The sequence below is a fragment of the Salmo salar genome, chromosome 17 (genome assembly GCF_965601325.2).
Source record: "Salmo salar chromosome 17, fSalSal1, whole genome shotgun sequence".
Taxonomy (NCBI): domain Eukaryota; kingdom Metazoa; phylum Chordata; class Actinopteri; order Salmoniformes; family Salmonidae; genus Salmo; species Salmo salar.
This window is the reverse complement of record NC_138307.1, coordinates 26994352-27012294: the sequence shown is the minus strand read 5'-3', so window position 1 is coordinate 27012294 and position 17943 is coordinate 26994352. Positions and strand designations below refer to the sequence as shown.

At 47.1% G+C, this 17943-nt stretch overlaps 1 protein-coding gene across 2 annotated transcripts; it reads left to right on the top strand.

Annotated features, from left to right (window-relative positions):
- Positions 1-141: 141 nt before the first annotated feature.
- LOC106595138 (transmembrane protein 39A) lies at positions 142-17884 on the top strand. Of its 2 annotated transcripts, XM_045699489.2 has the most exons (10): positions 147-468; positions 2476-2683; positions 4225-4447; positions 4548-4631; positions 5697-5851; positions 6531-6641; positions 13539-13761; positions 15017-15204; positions 15843-15963; positions 16109-17884. In XM_045699489.2, the coding sequence occupies exons 2-10, from the start codon at positions 2571-2573 to the stop codon at positions 16373-16375; spliced, it is 1485 nt and encodes a 494-aa protein (XP_045555445.1). In that variant the 5' UTR covers positions 147-468; positions 2476-2570; the 3' UTR covers positions 16376-17884. The 2 variants fall into 2 exon arrangements, with proteins under 2 accessions (XP_082819840.1, XP_045555445.1); XM_082963714.1 differs by lacking the exon at positions 2476-2683 and having other exon boundaries at positions 142-468.
- Positions 17885-17943: the final 59 nt, after the last annotated feature.

Genomic DNA, 17943 nt, shown 5'->3' with positions numbered 1-17943 from the left:
ATTCAACATAACAAAGTTAGCAGGAATTAAATGCATATTTTTTATTTTACCCTGTGTTGAAAATGTTTACTTGAAAAGCCACTGCTTTGCAAGAGGATTGTACAATTAGTGTAAATCTTCGTCACCAAATTCGTGTGCGGCTGCGTGGCTGAAGAACACGTCGCATGAATGATGACGTTTTGTCCAAACAGGCATCGCTTTGCCACGTCGGTCTCTGTGTGCTACTGGTGACTGTAGCTAGCTACTGTTGCACTGCAAACAGACGCGTTTTTAACCGTATGTTTGTTGTTGGAGGTAAACCGATATAACGTTCTGTGTGTTTATAAGTAGCACACATCCCCCGTCCGCTAAAGCCTATGAATATATTCCCTTTTAAGACGAGAGAAATGTTCGCTCCTGTCTCGGCTTGTCAACCCACAATTGACTGATGCATCCGTGTCCACACCATCCGCTTTTTGTCAATGTTGTGTGAGTATTCTGTTTAATTCCTGCACGAGTAGCTAATTAGCTAGCTGTTTTTGTATACAGTGCATCAAATGAAACATAATGTAGCTATCTAGGCTAGCTAACTTCCCCATTTGAAATGATGAATCCTGGAAATTGTCTCGTTTCTCCTCTATAATAACACATAACAGTTCGATCATGTCCAATAACACAAAAAGCTAGCTAGCACCGTTCGTTAGGTAGCTTGACAATGTTACTGGAAATGACTAGCTAGTTACAAATTGCTTATACATATCTAGTTAAATGTGTAGTAAGTACAATGTGTGTTTAGCTAGCTAACGTTAGCTACGTGTCTTGAAAATACAACTTTTCAACTTCTATGAGAATGTTTCATCTTCTTGAATGTTCAGCTAGTTATAAAGTAGTTAGAAATTCGATGTTCAGCCATTGGGAATATTGCACTCTCAATACAAGTGTCAGACTTGTGTAACAGTTCCTATAATATTGTAACAGTTTCCATTCTATCAGCCAGTTGATCACGAACTGTCATAAAGCCGTTACTTTATTGCGCATGCCTTCTGATCTGGGCAGTTTCCGCATTTTGCTGTTGAAAAACTTCAGTTTCGATACAACACTACAGTCATGCTTAAGAAAGTGTTGCCTGAGAACAGTAGCTAGCTATGTTGGCAGATAGGCTACTCTGATCTGATGCGAGCATGGATAAGTTAATGTTTTTATAGCCATTATCACTCATCACCAGAAACATTAGTACATGGAAGGACAGCCTAGCTAGTCTAAGTTGACTGGCACCTTTGCATCCCTTCCCTGCTCCTCCAGTAGTCAAGGTTATAGTGTACTGAACTAGCCAGCTACCTTTGTGTTGTGGTTGTGGGCATTGTCTGTCTGTCTCTCCCTCCTTTCTGTTCAGTCTCCCTTAATGGAATGGCTGTGTGTGGATTGTTCCAGCAAACTATACATTAGCCTATGTACAGCCACTAGGAAGCTCCTCAATTATCTCACACACACACACACACACACACACACACACACACACACACACACACACACACACACACACACACACACACACACACAGAGACAAAGGTAATTGCGATAACCTGGTTTGCTTATCTCTTGTTCTATAACCGTGGCATCTACAGTAGCTACGGTTGTTGTCTCTCACCTGGCTGCCATTGTTAAGTGTGTTTGATGACTGTGTGCTTGTACATGCATTCGATGCCTGTCTGTCTGTGGGTGATGCCTGTCTGTCTGTGTGTGGGTGATGCCTGTCTGTCTGTGTGTGGGTGATGCCTGTCTGTCTCTCTGTCTCTCTGTGATGCCTGTCTGTGTCTGTCTGTGTGGGATGCCTTTCTGTCTGTGTGGGATGCCTTTCTGTCTGTGTGGGATGCCTTTCTGTCTGTGTGGGATGCCTGTCTGTCTGTGTGGGATGCCTGTCTGTCTGTGTGGGATGCCTGTCTGTCTGTGTGGGATGCCTGTCTGCCTGTGTGATGCCTGTCTGTTATCAGTCTGAGGATGTCGTCTTATGTAATGTTGCATGACCCTGGGTGCTTGACTATGGTGATGTTGTCCTACCAGTAACCTAGCCCAGGACCTATTCACCTACCTCTGTTCTATTGACTCTGTCCTAGTCCTGCCTTTTTTTTGGCACCATCTTCCCCAGGGCTGCGTTCAGTAGGACACCATGTTCTGGAAGGTTTAGACAGAAATACATTGTTTATCCTACGTCATATCATCCTACGTGCCACTAAGATGAGTAGAGTAGCGACTCATTCATGGCATGTTTTTTTCAGGAGACGTCTATCTGCAACTTGTGTGTACACATTCTGTCCTCTATTGGGACTGTTCTTCATTGCACCTGGGTTGTGTTCATTAGAGCACACACCATAACAAAATGGGTTGCAATGTGCACAAGTTCAGATAGTATTCTACCTCCCTGTTTGACTCTGTTTTCCAACGTGTTGTGCCTAATGAACATGACCCTGACGTTGTTTCCTCTCTCTGTCTCTCCAGTGGCCTGGCTGTGTTGGGCCGGGCTGTGAGGTGGTGCTGGTCTCTGGGTCTAGGTGGAGAGGCAGTAGCAGGGGGTGTTGAGGTGGTGCCTGGCCATGCCCGGGGGCCGCAGGGGGCCAAGTAGACAACAGCTGAGCCGCTCTGCTCTGCCCTCCCTACAGACTCTGGTGGGGGGCAGCCTCAGCAACAGCAACGGACTCAGAAACAGGTTAGGAAACGAACACAGATACTGTCAACACCCCTAACACACAGATGGGGTAAAGTAGTGTACTACAACAAGCAGACCTAACCCTCCTACCCCACCAAACACAAACAGGCCGACAGGATTTATTCAGCCAAGCCTTATGGGAAGTTAAATGTGTAGGCCTAGGCTATATGATCACACATTCTGTTTTTAAAATGTTACTGTCTGCATCTACCATGAGACGGTCATAGCTTCTTCCTTCCTGTCCTGACTGTGATTTAATATTCTAACATAATCAGTGTTAGTCAAATAGATGATTAGTCAGATTATTAATACCACCCCTCTGAGGAGGAAGAAGGTATGCCAGCTCAGATCAACACTGAGGAGGAGGAAGGTATGCCATCTCAGATCAACACTGAGGAGGAGGAAGGTATGCCAGCTCAGATCAACACTGAGGAGGAGGAAGGTATGCCAGCTCAGATCAATACTGAGGAGGAAGAAGGTATGCCAGCTCAGATCAACACTGAGGAGGAAGAAGGTATGCCAGCTCAGATCAACACTGAGGAGGAAGAAGGTATGCCAGCTCAGATCAACACTGAGGAGGAGGAAGGTATGCCAGCTCAGATCAACACTGAGGAGGAAGAAGGTATGCCAGCTCAGATCAATACTGAGGAGGAAGAAGGTATGCCAGCTCAGATCAACACTGAGGAGGAGGAAGGTATGCCAGCTCAGATCAACATCGATGAGGAAGAGGCATAGAGATCATTTCACTTCCATTGTTCTGTTCTTTTCTCGCCACAACATGTTCTCCTTTCCCTCGCTGTTAATCACATTCCTGCATTCTCCAGTAGTAGTCTGGCGGACTCATTCTCCAGTAGTAGTCTGGCGGACTCATTCTCCGGGGAGTAGTCTGGCGGACTCATTCTCCGGGGAGTCGTCTGGCGGACTCATTCTCCAGTAGTAGTCTGGCGGACTCATTCTCCGGGGAGTAGTCTGGCGGACTCATTCTCCAGTAGTAGTCTGGCGGACTCATTCTCCAGTAGTAGTCTGGCGGACTCATTCTCCAGTAGTAGTCTGGCGGACTCATTCTCCGGGGAGTAGTCTGGCGGACTCATTCTCCGGGGAGTAGTCTGGCGGACTCATTCTCCGGGGAGTAGTCTGGCGGACTCATTCTCCGGGGAGTAGTCTGGCGGACTCATTCTCCGGGGAGTCGTCTGGCGGACTCATTCTCCGGGGAGTCGTCTGGCGGACTCATTCTCCGGGGAGTCGTCTGGCGGACTCATTCTCCGGGGAGTCGTCTGGCGGACTCATTCTCCGGGGAGTCGTCTGGCGGACTCATTCTCCGGGGAGTCGTCTGGCGGACTCGGATGCTCAGCACGCTATAACACTCAAGCTCAAGGCTGCTCCAGAACCACAACACACCAGTAACCCCAGCTTCTCTCTATGCCCCCCTCCCTCCAGAACCACAACACACCAGTAACCCCAGCTTCTCTCTATGCCCCCCTCCCTCCAGAACCACAACACACCAGTAACCCCAGCTTCTCTCTATGCCCCCCTCCCTCCAGGAGCAGTAACTGTGTGGGTCTCTCTGCCCCGCCCCTCTCGGCCCTCATCACGCCGGAACCCGTCCGTCACTACCGGATCCCTGACCTCCCATTGGACAGCAGCCTGCTGTTTGAGTTCCTGCTCTTCCTCTACCTGCTGGTGGCGCTGTTTGTTCAGTATATTAATATCTACAGGACTGTGTGGTGGTACCCTTATAGTCACCCTGCTGCCTCCACCTCTCTGGTGAGTAGTAGTGAACACACACACACACACACAGAGAGAGATGCCTATAACTCTGGTGAGTTCACACCCCTTCAGTCCGTTTGTTGCCTCCTCTCTGCAGAACTTCCATCTGATGGACTACCACCTGGCTATCTTCATCACAGTGATGCTGGCCAGGAGACTGGTGTGGACTATAGTGTCAGAGGTATCTCTCATTCTATATCTCTCTCTACCTCTCTCTTTATCTCTACCTCTCATCTTCTCTCTTTCTACCTCTCTTTATCGCTCTACCCCTCATCTTCTCTCTTTCTACCTCTTTATCGCTGTACCTCTCATCTTCTCTCTTTCTACCTCTCTCTACCTCTCTCTTTATCTCTCTCTCTCTCTTTCTACCTCTATCTCTCTCTCTCTCTTTCTACCTCTATCTCTCCCGTCCTCAACTTTATCTGCAGAATAGGCAGATAAATAGTCTGTTTCTAAACTGGTTGCATCATGTTTAGTGGTGTAGTAGCAGAGATGGGAGTGAACATGTTTCCAGTATTTAGGCCTACGCTGATCCTCCTAGTTGCATCGTTAGTGTGTGACTGGCTTAGTATTGTTGTCTGGACTCTGGCCAGGGTTGTGTGTGTGTGTGACTGGCTTAGTATTGTTGTCTGGACTCTGGCCAGGGTTGTGTGTGTGTGTGACTGGCTTAGTATTGTTGTCTGGACTCTGGCCAGGGTTGTGTGTGTGTGTGACTGGCTTAGTATTGTTGTCTGGACTCTGGCCAGGGTTGTGTGTGTGTGTGACTGGCTTAGTATTGTTGTCTGGACTCTGGCCAGGGTTGTGTGTGTGTGACTGGCTTAGTATTGTTGTCTGGACTCTGGCCAGGGTTGTGTGTGTGTGACTGGCTTAGTATTGTTGTCTGGACTCTGGCCAGGGTTGTGTGTGTGTGTGACTGGCTTAGTATTGTTGTCTGGACTCTGGCCAGGGTTGTGTGTGTGTGTGACTGGCTTAGTATTGTTGTCTGGACTCTGGCCAGGGTTGTGTGTGTGTTTGACTGGCTTGTCGGCTTTACAGTGAGGATTGTAGTCTTGTTATGTCCGAGTTAAGAACATAGTGTGTAGCAATGCATTGTGGTTGATTGTGCTGTCTGTCGGTGGATTGTGTTTGTGTAACCTCTAACCTGTGTGTGTGTGTGTGTGTGTGTGTGTGTGTGTGTGTGTGTGTGTGTGTGTGTGTGTGTGTGTGTGTGTGTGTGTGTGTGTGTGTGTGTGTGTGTGTGTCCCAGGCGTCTCAGACCAGTCCATGTTCCTTGGTGCGGTACGTGGTTCTGATCGCAGCACGGCTCAGCCTCCTCACTCTGTGTGGCTGGGTTCTCTGTTGGACCCTGGTCAACCTGTTCAAGAACCACTCGGTGCTCAACCTGCTCTTCCTTGGATACCCGTGAGTGTCTGTGTTCAGAGAGAGGAGTTACCACAGGTTTCAGACTACTTACTGTATGACAGCAGCTCTACAGTTGATGTGTCAGTATAGCTCTGTAGATGCAACTGTAGTGGTTTGATTCAGAGATGGTGTGTGTACTGGGAAGTAGTGTGTGTTATTGTTATTCAGAGATGGTGTGTGTGTACTGGGAAGTAGTGTGTGTGTGTGTTATTGTTATTCAGAGATGGTGTGTGTGTACTGGGAAGTAGTGTGTGTTATTGTTATTCAGAGATGGTGTGTGTGTACTGGGAAGTAGTGTGTGTTATTGTTATTCAGAGATGGTGTGTGTGTACTGGGAAGTAGTGTGTGTGTGTGTTATTGTTATTCAGAGATGGTGTGTGTGTACTGGGAAGTAGTGTGTGTGTGTTATTGTTATTCAGAGATGGTGTGTGTGTACTGGGAAGTAGTGTGTGTGTGTTATTGTTATTCAGAGATGGTGTGTGTGTACTGGGAAGTAGTGTGTGTGTTATTGTTATTCAGAGATGGTGTGTGTGTACTGGGAAGTAGTGTAGGGTGTTTTATTGTTCACCATTATCTAGTTGATCACAGTGTCACGTTCTCCATTATCTAGTTGATCTAACACATGGTTCTTTATTTCCTGTTGTCCTTTCTCTTCCTCTTCCCCCTCTCTGTGTGTCAGGTTTGGGGTGTATGTTCCCCTGTGTTGCTTCCATCAGGAGAGTAGGGCTCAGCCAGTGCCTTCAGACTGTGGTTACTCAGACCAGGACCTGTCCCACGGGCCCTTCTTCAGGTAAACACTCTCATAAACACACACGCTCCCCATATTCAGGTAAACAAATAAACAACAGACTTCAATGTTCTCTCCCCCAGCCAAACACACCCTTCTGGTCAGAGTGGGGGACAGAACAAACACGCCCTTCTGGTCAGAGTGGGGGACAGAACAAACACGCCCTTCTGGTCAGAGTGGGGGACAGAACAAACACGCCCTTCTGGTCAGAGTGGGGGACAGAACAAACACGCCCTTCTGGTCAGAGTGGGGGACAGAACAAACACGCCCTTCTGGTCAGAGTGGGGGACAGAACAAACACGCCCTTCTGGTCAGAGTGGGGGACAGAACAAACACGCCCTTCTGGTCAGAGTGGGGGACAGAACAAACACGCCCTTCTGGTCAGAGTGGGGGACAGAACAAACACGCCCTTCTGGTCAGAGTGGGGGACAGAACAAACACGCCCTTCTGGTCAGAGTGGGGGACAGAACAAACACGCCCTTCTGGTCAGAGTGGGGGACAGAACAAACACGCCCTTCTGGTCAGAGTGGGGGACAGAACAAACACGCCCTTCTGGTCAGAGTGGGGGACAGAACAAACACCCCCTTCTGGTCAGAGTGGGGGACAGAACAAACACGCCCTTCTGGTCAGAGTGGGGGACAGAACAAACACGCCCTTCTGGTCAGAGTGGGGGACAGAACAAACACCCCCTTCTGGTCAGAGTGGGGGACAGAACAAACACGCCCTTCTGGTCAGAGTGGGGGACAGAACAAACACGCCCTTCTGGTCAGAGTGGGGGACAGAACAAACACCCCCTTCTGGTCAGAGTGGGGGACAGAACAAACACGCCCTTCTGGTCAGAGTGGGGGACAGAACAAACACCCCCTTCTGGTCAGAGTGGGGGACAGAACAAACACGCCCTTCTGGTCAGAGTGGGGGACAGAACAAACACGCCCTTCTGGTCAGAGTGGGGGACAGAACATTGACTTAAAAACTGGCAATAAAAGTTCCCTGTGAGGTGGTTGGAATCAGAGGCAGTCAGGAACTGTTCTTGATTTCCCCTCTCACAGCCTGGGACAGATTCCTCTGTTTGATTGTGAGTTTAGTTAATGGTCTTTTTAGCTGCCACCCCACCTAAATGGTGGGCATTTGAAGTACCATAGAGAGCACACTGCAAAGAGACAACAATGTGATATTCCTGTCATGTGACGTTTTGATCAATTCAATAATAGTGTCATTTAAAAAGAATGAAACGGAATAAGCCAGAAGAATACTTGGTTTTACCTGTTCTATTTCTGGGCCTGTATTAATAATGGCAGTAGGAGTGCTGGGCCCTCTGAGAGGCTCAGAGTAGAAAATTGGTAATTGGTTGAGAATACAAGCTATTCATGAAACCTCTAGTCATAAGAGTCCTACCTAGCTGACAGATCTTCAGGACACCAGCTGTCCTAATCAATGAACAGTTACCAGCAGGCTTCTTCTTTATTATTATAATCATTATTTTAAAGCAAACTTATTGATAATAGAGAAAGGCAGTGAGTCAGTGGTACCTGCACCATAGTCAGGCAATGGCTTTGGAGTTGTTGAAAGAATGTTGTAATATTTCTGTAAGATAAATCCATACATCTAGACTTAAATGCAACATTATTTTCATTTGTCATTTTTATTACAAAAATTACCCCCTTTTTCTCCCCAATTTCGTGGTATCCAATTGGTAGTTACAGTCTTGTCTCATCGCTGCAACTCCCGTACGGACTCAGGAGAGGTGAAGGTTGAGAGTCGTGCGTCCTCCGAAACACAACCCAACCAAGCCGCACTGCTTCTTGACACAATGCCCACTTAACCCGGAAGCCAGCCACACCAATGTGTTGGTGGAAACACCGTACACCTGGTCAGCGTGCACTGCGCCCGGCCCGCCACAGGAGTTGCTAGTACGCGATGGGACAAGGACATCCCTGCCGGCCAAACCCTCCCCTAACCCGGGCGACGCTGGGCCAATTGTGCGCCGCCCCATGGGTCTCCCGGTCGCGGCCGGTTGCGACAGAGCCTGGACTCGAACCAGGATCTCTAGTGGCACAGCTAGCACTGCCTTAGACCACTCCACTGAGGCGACGCAGCAGTATTTTTGACAGTGATTTCACATGAGGCTTATTTCACATAATATAATAAATAATCACATTTTTATTTGGATTATTTCATTAACCTACATCATGTTATTTCAAGTTATCCCTTTGGAGCACAATATCACATTGTTAAAAAAGGTGCCTAAATTGGACATGGCTATAAGTGGGGCAGTTGAAGGCATCTGAGCCTATGTTAACTTTTGATTGTGTTCAGGAAAAGAATTATAGACCTTTCAAACATCGTATGCAACATTATCATACATGATCAGAATTAGTTAACTGGTTATGCTTGCCAACATATTCATCCACAATTAAGAGAAGGAAGTGATCGTATCATGTGAAAATGAAATCAAACGTTTTATCATATCAATGTTTTAACGTCCAGTCACATTCACTGTGGTTGTCTGACACATGCTATTGGATTCACAGCGATTGATTATTCTCCATCATTGGATGTTGCCAATTATTTACATTTAAAAAACGAGTAATGAAAGAAAAGCATTGTACGTTAGAATTTTGTGAAGTTAGTGTGGGAGAGGGGGAATAATTATTGTTACCCATCAATAATGACAAACCTCCTGGCATTGACAACTTAGATGGAAAGCTTCATAGGAGTGGCTATAGAGTCAGCTACCATCCTATCTGTCATATCTTTAATCTGAGCCTAGAGAAAAGTCTTTGTCCTCAGGCCTGGAGGGAAGCCAAAGTCATTCCGCTGCCCAAGACTTGTAAAGCGGCTTTTACTGATTCTAACAGCAGACCTATCAGCTCGCTGCCAGCTCTTATCAAACTGTTGGGGAAATAGTTTTTGGAGCAAATACAATGCTGTTTCTCTGTAAACAAATGAACAACAGACTTTCAGCATGCTTATAGAGAAGGGCACTCAATATGTACTGCACTGACACAAATGACTGATTGGTTGAAAGAAATTGATAATAGTAAGATTGTTGGCCCTCTACTGTTAGATTTCAGTGCAGCCTTTGATATTATTGACCATAACCTGTTGTTGAGAACTTGTGTGTTGTGGCTTTTCAACTTCTGCCATATTGTGGATTCAGAGCTATCTATCTAATAGAACTCAGAGGGTTTTCTTTAATGGAAGCTTCTCTAATGTCAAACATTTAAATTGTCGTGTACCGCAGGGCAGCTCTCTAGGACTTCTACTCTTTTCTATTTTCACCAATGACCTGCCACTGGCATTAAACAAAGCATATGTGTCTATGTATGCTGATGATTCAACCATATCCGCATCAGAAACCACAGCTAATGAAGTCACTGAAACCCTTAAAGAGTTGCAGTCTGTTGTGGAATGGGTAGCCAGTAATAAACCGGTCCTGAACATCTCTAAAACTAAGAGCATTGTATTTGGTATAAATCATTCCCTAAGTTCTAGACCTCAGCTGAATCTGGTAATGAATGGTGTGGCTGTTGAACAAGTTGAGATTAAATTACTTGCTGTTACTTTAGATTGTAAACTGTCATGGTCAAAACATATAGATTTAATGGTTGTAAAGATGGGGAGAAGCTTAGCCGTAATAAAGAGATGCTCTGCTTTTTGACTCCACAAAGCAAGTCCTGCAGGCTCTAGTTTTATCTCATCTTGATTATTGTCCAGTCATGTGGTCAAGTGCTACAAAGAAAAACCTAGTTAAGCTGCAGCTGGCCCAGAACAGAGCAGAACGTCTTGCTCTTCATTGTAATCAGAGGGATAATGTAGAAACTATGCATGCCAGTCTGTCTTGGCTAAGAGCTGAGGAAAGACTGACTGCTAGGGCTGGGCAGTATACCGTATTTTACTATATACCGGTATTGATGCACGGACCGGTTTGGGTTTTTACTTTACCTTCTATAACAGTATTTGAATGTTTGGTTTGTTAAATGTGATACGCCGTGTGACACACACTCTTACCCCACCAGACATGCCACCAGGGGTCTTTTCACAGTTCCCAGGTCCAGAACATATTCAAGGAAACGTACAGTATTATACAGAGCCATGAGTTTATGGAACTCCCATCTAATTTTTTTACATTTGTATTTTTATTTCACCTTTATTTAACCAGGTAGGCCAGTTGAGAACAAGTTCTCATTTACAACTGCGACATGGCAGTTGTAAATGAGTGACACACACAACAACACAGAGTTACACATGGAATAAACAAACATGCAGTCAATAACACAATAGAAAAGTCTATATACAGTGTGTGCAAATGAGGTAAGATAAGGGAGGTAAGGCAATAAATAGGCCATAGTGGCGAAATAATTACAATTTAGCAATTAAACACTGGAGTGATAGATGTGCAGAAGATGAATGTGCAAGTAGGGATACTGAGGTGCAAAGGAGCAACAAAAAAAAATAACAGTATGGGGATGAGGTAGTTGGATGGGCTATTTACAGATGGGCTATTTACAGGTGCAGTGATCTGTGAGCTGCTCTGACAGCTGGTGCTTAAAGTTCGAGAGGGAAATATGAGTCTCCAGCTTCAGTGATTTTTGCAATTCGTTCCAGTCATTGGCAGCGGAGAACTGGAAGGATAGGCGGCCAAACGAGTAATTGGCTTTGGGGATGACCAGTGAAATATACCTTCTGGAGTGCGTGCTACGGGTGGGTGCTGCTATGGTGACCAGTGAGCTGAGATAAGGCGGGGCTTTACCTAGCAAAGACTTATAGATGACCTGGAGCCAGTGGGTTTGGCGACGAATATGACGCGAGGGCCAGCCAACGAGAGCATACAGGTCGCAGTGGTGGGTAGTATATGGGGCTTTGGTGACAAAACGGATGGCACTGTGATAGACTGCATCCAATTTGCTGAGTAGAGTGTTGGAGGCTATTTTGTAAATGACATCGCCGAAGTCAAGGATCAGTAGGATAGTCAGTTTTACGAGGGTATGTTTGGCAGCGTGAGTTTGGCAGCGTGAGTGAAGGATGCTTTGTTGCGAATGAAATTGGAGATGTTTAATGTGACTCTGGAAGGAGAGTTTACAGTCTAACCAGACACCTAGGTATTTGTAGTTGTCCACATATTCTAAGTCAGAACCGTCCAGAGTAGTATTGCTGGATGGGCGGGCAGGTGTGGGCAGCGATCGGTTGAAACGCATGCATTTAGTTTTACTTGCATTTAAGAGCAGTTGGAGGCCACGGAAGGAGAGTTGTATGGTATTGAAGCTCATCTGGAGGTTAGTTAACACAGTGTCCAAAGAAGAGCCAGAGGTATACAGAATGGTGTCGTCTGCGTAGAGGTGGATCAGAGAATCAGCAGCAGCAGGAGCGACATCATTGATGTATACAGAGAAAAGAGTCGGCCCGAAAATTGAACCCTGTGGCACCCCCATAGAGACTGCATGAGGTCCGGACAACAGGCCCTCCGATTTGACACACTGAACTCTATCTGAGAAGTAGTTGGTGAACCAGGCGAGGCAGTCAATTGAGAAACCAAGGCTGTTGAGTCTGCCAATAAGAATGCGGGGATTGACAGAGTCGAAACCCTTGGCCAGGTCGATGAATTCAGCTTTACAGTATAGTCTCTTATCGATGGCGGTTGTGATATTGTTTAGGACCTTGAGCGTGGCTGAGGTGCACCCATGACCAGCTCAGAAACCAGATTGCATAGCGGCGACGGTACGGTGGGATTCGAAATAGTCGGTGATCTGTTTGTTAACTTGGCTTTCGAAGATTTGAGAAAGGCATGGCAGGATGGATATAGGTCTGTAACAGTTTTGATCTACAGTGTCTCCCTTTGAAGAGGGGGATGACCCCGGCAGCTTTCCAATCTTTGGGAATCTCAGACGATACGAAAGAGAGGTTGAACAGGCTAGTAATAGGGGTTGCAGAAATTGAAGGGGATCATTTTAGAAAAAGAGAGTCCAGATTGTCTAGCCCAGCTGATTTGTAGGCGTCCAGATTTTGCAGCTCTTTCAGAACATTGGCTATCTGTATTTGGGTGAAGGAGAAATAGGGGATGCTTGGGTGCTGTGGGGGGTGCAGGGCTGTTGGCCAGGGATAGGGGTAGCCAGGTGGAAAGCATGGCCAGCTGTAGAGAAATGCTTATTGAAATTCTCAATTATGGTGGATTTATCGGTGGTGACAGTGTTTCCTATTCTCAGTGCAGTGAGATGCACTCATATAGAGCAAATAAACAACAAACCTGGTTTCAAATAATGCAACACCTCACGGCCCAACGCCTCTCCCCCATGTGACCTACTGGTTGTGTGTCTGTACTGACGTGTATGTGGAACTGGTTGATGCAGACACTCTATATGTTCATGTTTTTAACTGTATCATTATTTGTTGGACCCCAGGAAGACTAGCTGTCACCATTGGCTAATAGGGGATCCTAATAAATCAAATCATTTGCAACTTGGTTAATGAGCGTCATCATTATCTTTCCTTTGTGGTACCTCAAACTGTCATGAGAACCATCTGAGAGAAACTTTCATGACTTGATTTTCCTCCTGGCTCAGAGTTTGGCTGGGCAGTATCTTAACATCATCCTAAAACCTACTCTCAGCTGGGAGTTTTGTCATAAAACAGGTTTTAACAGGATTCCTACGACCTTTTCTGAGATGCTTTGTGGACAGGGGCCTAGGGCGTGACTCTTATTAATAAAGAGGGTTCATGCATAGCTTTTTATTTTTACCCATAAGAGTAGGAGTAAAATTTATATTCTCAGCACTTCTCACCAATTGTCTACTCTGAGATCATTTGTGGATACGGGGCCCTGGTCTCCCCTGTCCATGTAGTCTTATTCCATTATGAAAAAACTGATCCTAGATCATTCTTACTTCTCTCTTCTCCCTCCAGGCCTAAGGACTTCCTAGCGTTACTAAGGGAGAACTTGAGAGAGCAGTTTACCACTCCAGGCCACATTCCCCAGCACACCTGTCCCCAGCCCCCGTCTCCAGAACTCATCCGCAGCGAGGTGGAGGAACTCCGGAGCGACTTCAACCGTCGCATCAAGGAAGTCCTCTTCAACTCCCTCTTCAGCGCTTACTACGTAGCCTTCCTCCCCCTCTGCTTCGTTAAGGTACTAACTCTTACTACGTAGCCTTCCTCCCCCTCTGCTTCGTTAAGGTACTAACTCTTACTACGTAGCCTTCCTCTGCTTCGTTAAGGTACTAACTCTTACTACGTAGCCTTCCTCCCCCTCTGCTTCGTTAAGGTACTAACTCTTACTACGTAGCCTTCCTCCCCCTCTGCTTCGTTAAGGTACTAACTCTTACTATGTAGCCTTCCTCCCCCTCTGCTTCGTTAAGGTACTAACTCTTACTACGTAGCCTTCCTCCCCCTCTGCTTCGTTAAGGTACTAACTCTTACTACGTAGCCTTCCTCCCCCTCTGCTTCGTTAAGGTACTAACTCTTACTACGTAGCCTTCCTCCCCCTCTGCTTCGTTAAGGTACTAACTCTTACTACGTAGCCTTCCTCCCCCTCTGCTTCGTTAAGGTACTAACTCTTACTACGTAGCCTTCCTCCCCCTCTGCTTCGTTAAGGTACTAACTCTTACTACGTAGCCTTCCTCCCCCTCTGCTTCGTCAAGGTACTAACTCTTACTACGTAGCCTTCCTCCCCCTCTGCTTCATCAAGGTACGTCTCTCTCTCTCTTTTTCTCTTTCTCTTTTTTTCTCCTCCTCTCTTTTCCTCCCTCTAGCAGGTTGCTGCTTTCCTCCCCTCCCTGTTATCCAAGGAACTGTCAACCCTCCTGGTACTCATCTCCCCTCCCTGTTATCCAAGGAACTGTCAACCCTCCTGGTGCTCCCCTCCCTGTTATCCAAGGGACTGTCAACCCTCCTGGTGCTCCCCTCCCTGTTATCCAAGGAACTGTCAACCCTCCTGGTACTCATCTCCCCTCCCTGTTATCCAAGGAACTGTCAACCCTCCTGGTGCTCCCCTCCCTGTTATCCAAGGAACTGTCAACCCTCCTGGTACTCATCTCCCCTCCCTGTTATCCAAGGCACTGTCAACCCTCCTGGTGCTCCCCTCCCTGTTATCCAAGGAACTGTCAACCCTCCTGGTACTCATCTCCCCTCCCTGTTATCCAAGGCACTGTCAACCCTCCTGGTGCTCCCCTCCCTGTTATCCAAGGAACTGTCAACCCTCCTGGTGCTCCCCTCCCTGTTATCCAAGGCACTGTCAACCCTCCTGGTACTCATCTCCCCTCCCCTGGGTCTTTGTGCGTTCACAGTTTCCTCCTTCAGTCTCCAGGTATCCTAGGTGCTGTCTCCTGCGTTTGTGTTAAGCAAGGCCCTTGAAGCCTAAAACGTGGTTTTGTCTCCCCCTCCAGAGTACCCAGTACTATGACATGCGCTGGTCCTGTGAGCACCTGATCATGGTGTGGATCAATGCGTTTGTGATGCTGATGAGCCAGCTGTTACCTCCCAGCTACTGTGACCTGCTGCACCGCTCTGCAGCCCACCTGGGGCGCTGGCAGAAGCTGGAGCACGGATTCTTCAGCAACGCGCCACAGCACGTGTAGGTGGTCCACACACACACACATACTTCAACAGCAATGGCCCACAGCACGCTTAGGTGGTCCACACACACACACACACACACACACACACCTATTACAACAACGCCCCGCAGCACTTGTGTATGTACGTAACCCAACCTTTTCTCCTGGAGAGCTAGACATGTGCAGGATTTGGTTCCAACACGTCTGACTCTAATCAACTGGTCTTCAGGACTCCACCAGGTGCGTTAGAGCAGGGATGGAGTAAAGCCATGCGTAAGGAGGCTGTCTCCAGGAAGAGGGTTAGCCACCCTGCTGTCCACCAGACTCTGCTGTCCACCAGACTCTGCTGTCCACCAGACTCTGCTGTCCACCAGACTCTGCTGTCTCTGCTGTCCACCAGACTCTGCTGTCCACCAGACTCTGCTGTCCACCAGACTCTGCTGTCCACCAGACTCTGCTGTCCACCAGACTCTGCTGTCCACCAGACTCTGCTGTCCACCAGACTCTGCTGTCCACCAGACTCTGCTGTCCACCAGACTCTGCTGTCCACCAGACTCTGCTGTCCACCAGACTCTGCTGTCTGGTCTTCTAGGCAGGGTTCTATTTGATCTGTCGGCTGTAGGATCAATCTCCACCTTTTCATTGTGTGTTGCAGGTGGTCTGAGAGTACAGTCTGGCCCCAGGGGGTGTTAGTACGTCACAGTCGTAGCCTGTACAAGGCTGTAGGACCCTACAACGTGGCCCTGCCCTCGGACGTCTCCCACGCTCGGTTTTACGTGAGTCACTGCCTTTACTAGACCTCTTGTGTGTGTTTATATCCTGCCCATGTACTGCCTTGAGATTTCACTTTATTTCCAAGTCTAACTATAAATACATGTTTATAAATAAATACCAATTGTGATATTATTTATTGTGTTGTAGTTCCTTTTCCACAAGCCGTTGCGGATCCTGAACCTGTTAATCTGGATCGAGTCTAGTGTAGTCCTGTACCAGCTGTACTCCCTGCTCCGCTCTGAGAGCTGGAATCACACCCTGTCCCTGGGCCTCATCCTGTTCTGTAACTACTACGTCCTCTTCAAGCTGCTCCGGGACCGCATCGTGCTGGGCAAGGCCTACTCCTACCCTGTTACCTCCAGTACAGGGTCCAACAGTACCGCCACCAACGGCCTGGGGCTAAAGTCCCAGTGACACCCCAGGAGAGGGTTCTGGAGCTGGGGGACGTGGGTTCGGATACTCCCTAGCCTCCCTGCAACTATGGTTGTACAGCGGGATGGATGGAAGGGGTGGAGGTGAGAGAGGGGTTTGGGGGTGCAGCAGTGGGGTGGGATGGACTGACTGTGAACTCATATTGTTTTGATACGGTTCTATTTTTCATGCAATGTTTATACCTATTTAAATAATATTTTATTTTGTATACTGTTTCAAAAGTAACACAGGGCATTACGGTAGTATTGTCATGTGATGTTTGTTGTTGCCTCATTGTGCAAAGCGATTGAATGGGAGAGAGTGAGTTGTGTTCTTGATGCCATGAGGCCCCGCCCACGCGCTGTGCTAAGCTCCTCCTCCTATGCTCACCGCGTTCCGACTTCCACCAAAGATGCTTAAAGAAGGCTTCAGAGCCAATCAGAGGGATAGACTGCCGCCGGCGGCCAATCAAGGAAGAGACTTTGGCTCGGTTGGCCAATCAAGGAAGCGACTGAGGAGACCCCGCCTCTCCCTGCACACCTCTTTAGAGAACATATTCATCCCTTTACGGTGTTTTATTAGGATTCGTTTCGTAGCAAGACTGTCTGCAGTTTGGCCATGAGCGCTGACTCTGGTGCCTGTAGAACATATCCACGTCCCAAATGACCCCCTATTCCCTACATAGTGCACAGCTTTTGACCAGAGCCTTATTAGCCCAGGTTAAAAGTAGTGCACTATATAGGGTAAAATTTGGAACAGGCCCAATGTCTTCTTTGCAGTGTCATGTTACATTCAGGTCATTCATTTACCACAAATAGCCGCTCTTCATTTCACTGTGCCTGAGAAGCGGACAACATAGATATAGTCTGAATAGAATGAACACCACCACCGCAACAGATTGCATGGCCGTTTTTCTAGATGGGACACAAACCGCATTGAATGAGCAGACATATGTATGTGCTTTACTTTCCAGTGTGTGCTTGAAATTAAATTACAAATTACACTTGGTATCTTCAATGCTGCAAGTTGTGCTCAGCTGCTAGCAGTGTTATTTTAAACAGCTTGCCTTGTTGCGAGTCCCAGATGATGTTGTGGGATGGGTTCTGGTGCCATAATTGTCCGTTCATCCATTCTATTTTGTTCCTTTTCTATGAGCAGCTGATCTAGAATGATTCATGTTTTTATCAACGTGCCAAAATCCCAGGTTGCCTGTATGATGTTTGTTCATGGGTGCGTTCCACCTTGTCTTTTAATGCAGTCCTGTTGAAGGCACCTCTCAGCAGATTGCTATATCAAATGAATGTGGTACCTGAGATGTGACATCTGATATGTGCAGGATGACTGCAATAAAGATGACCTGGAACGTTAGCTGTGTTTATATTTTCAGTGGGTGAGGTGGAAGGAAGATGGAGGGGGGAGACATGCTGTCGTATGGCTCAGTGTTTGATTTTCGATGAGCATTTTTTTATGCCGTTGAAATAAAAAAATCAAATAAAAATGCTGTTAAACTGACGTGTGAAATGTGTTTGTTTGTCCATGAGATCGTGTAGATAAGAGATGAAACCACAAAG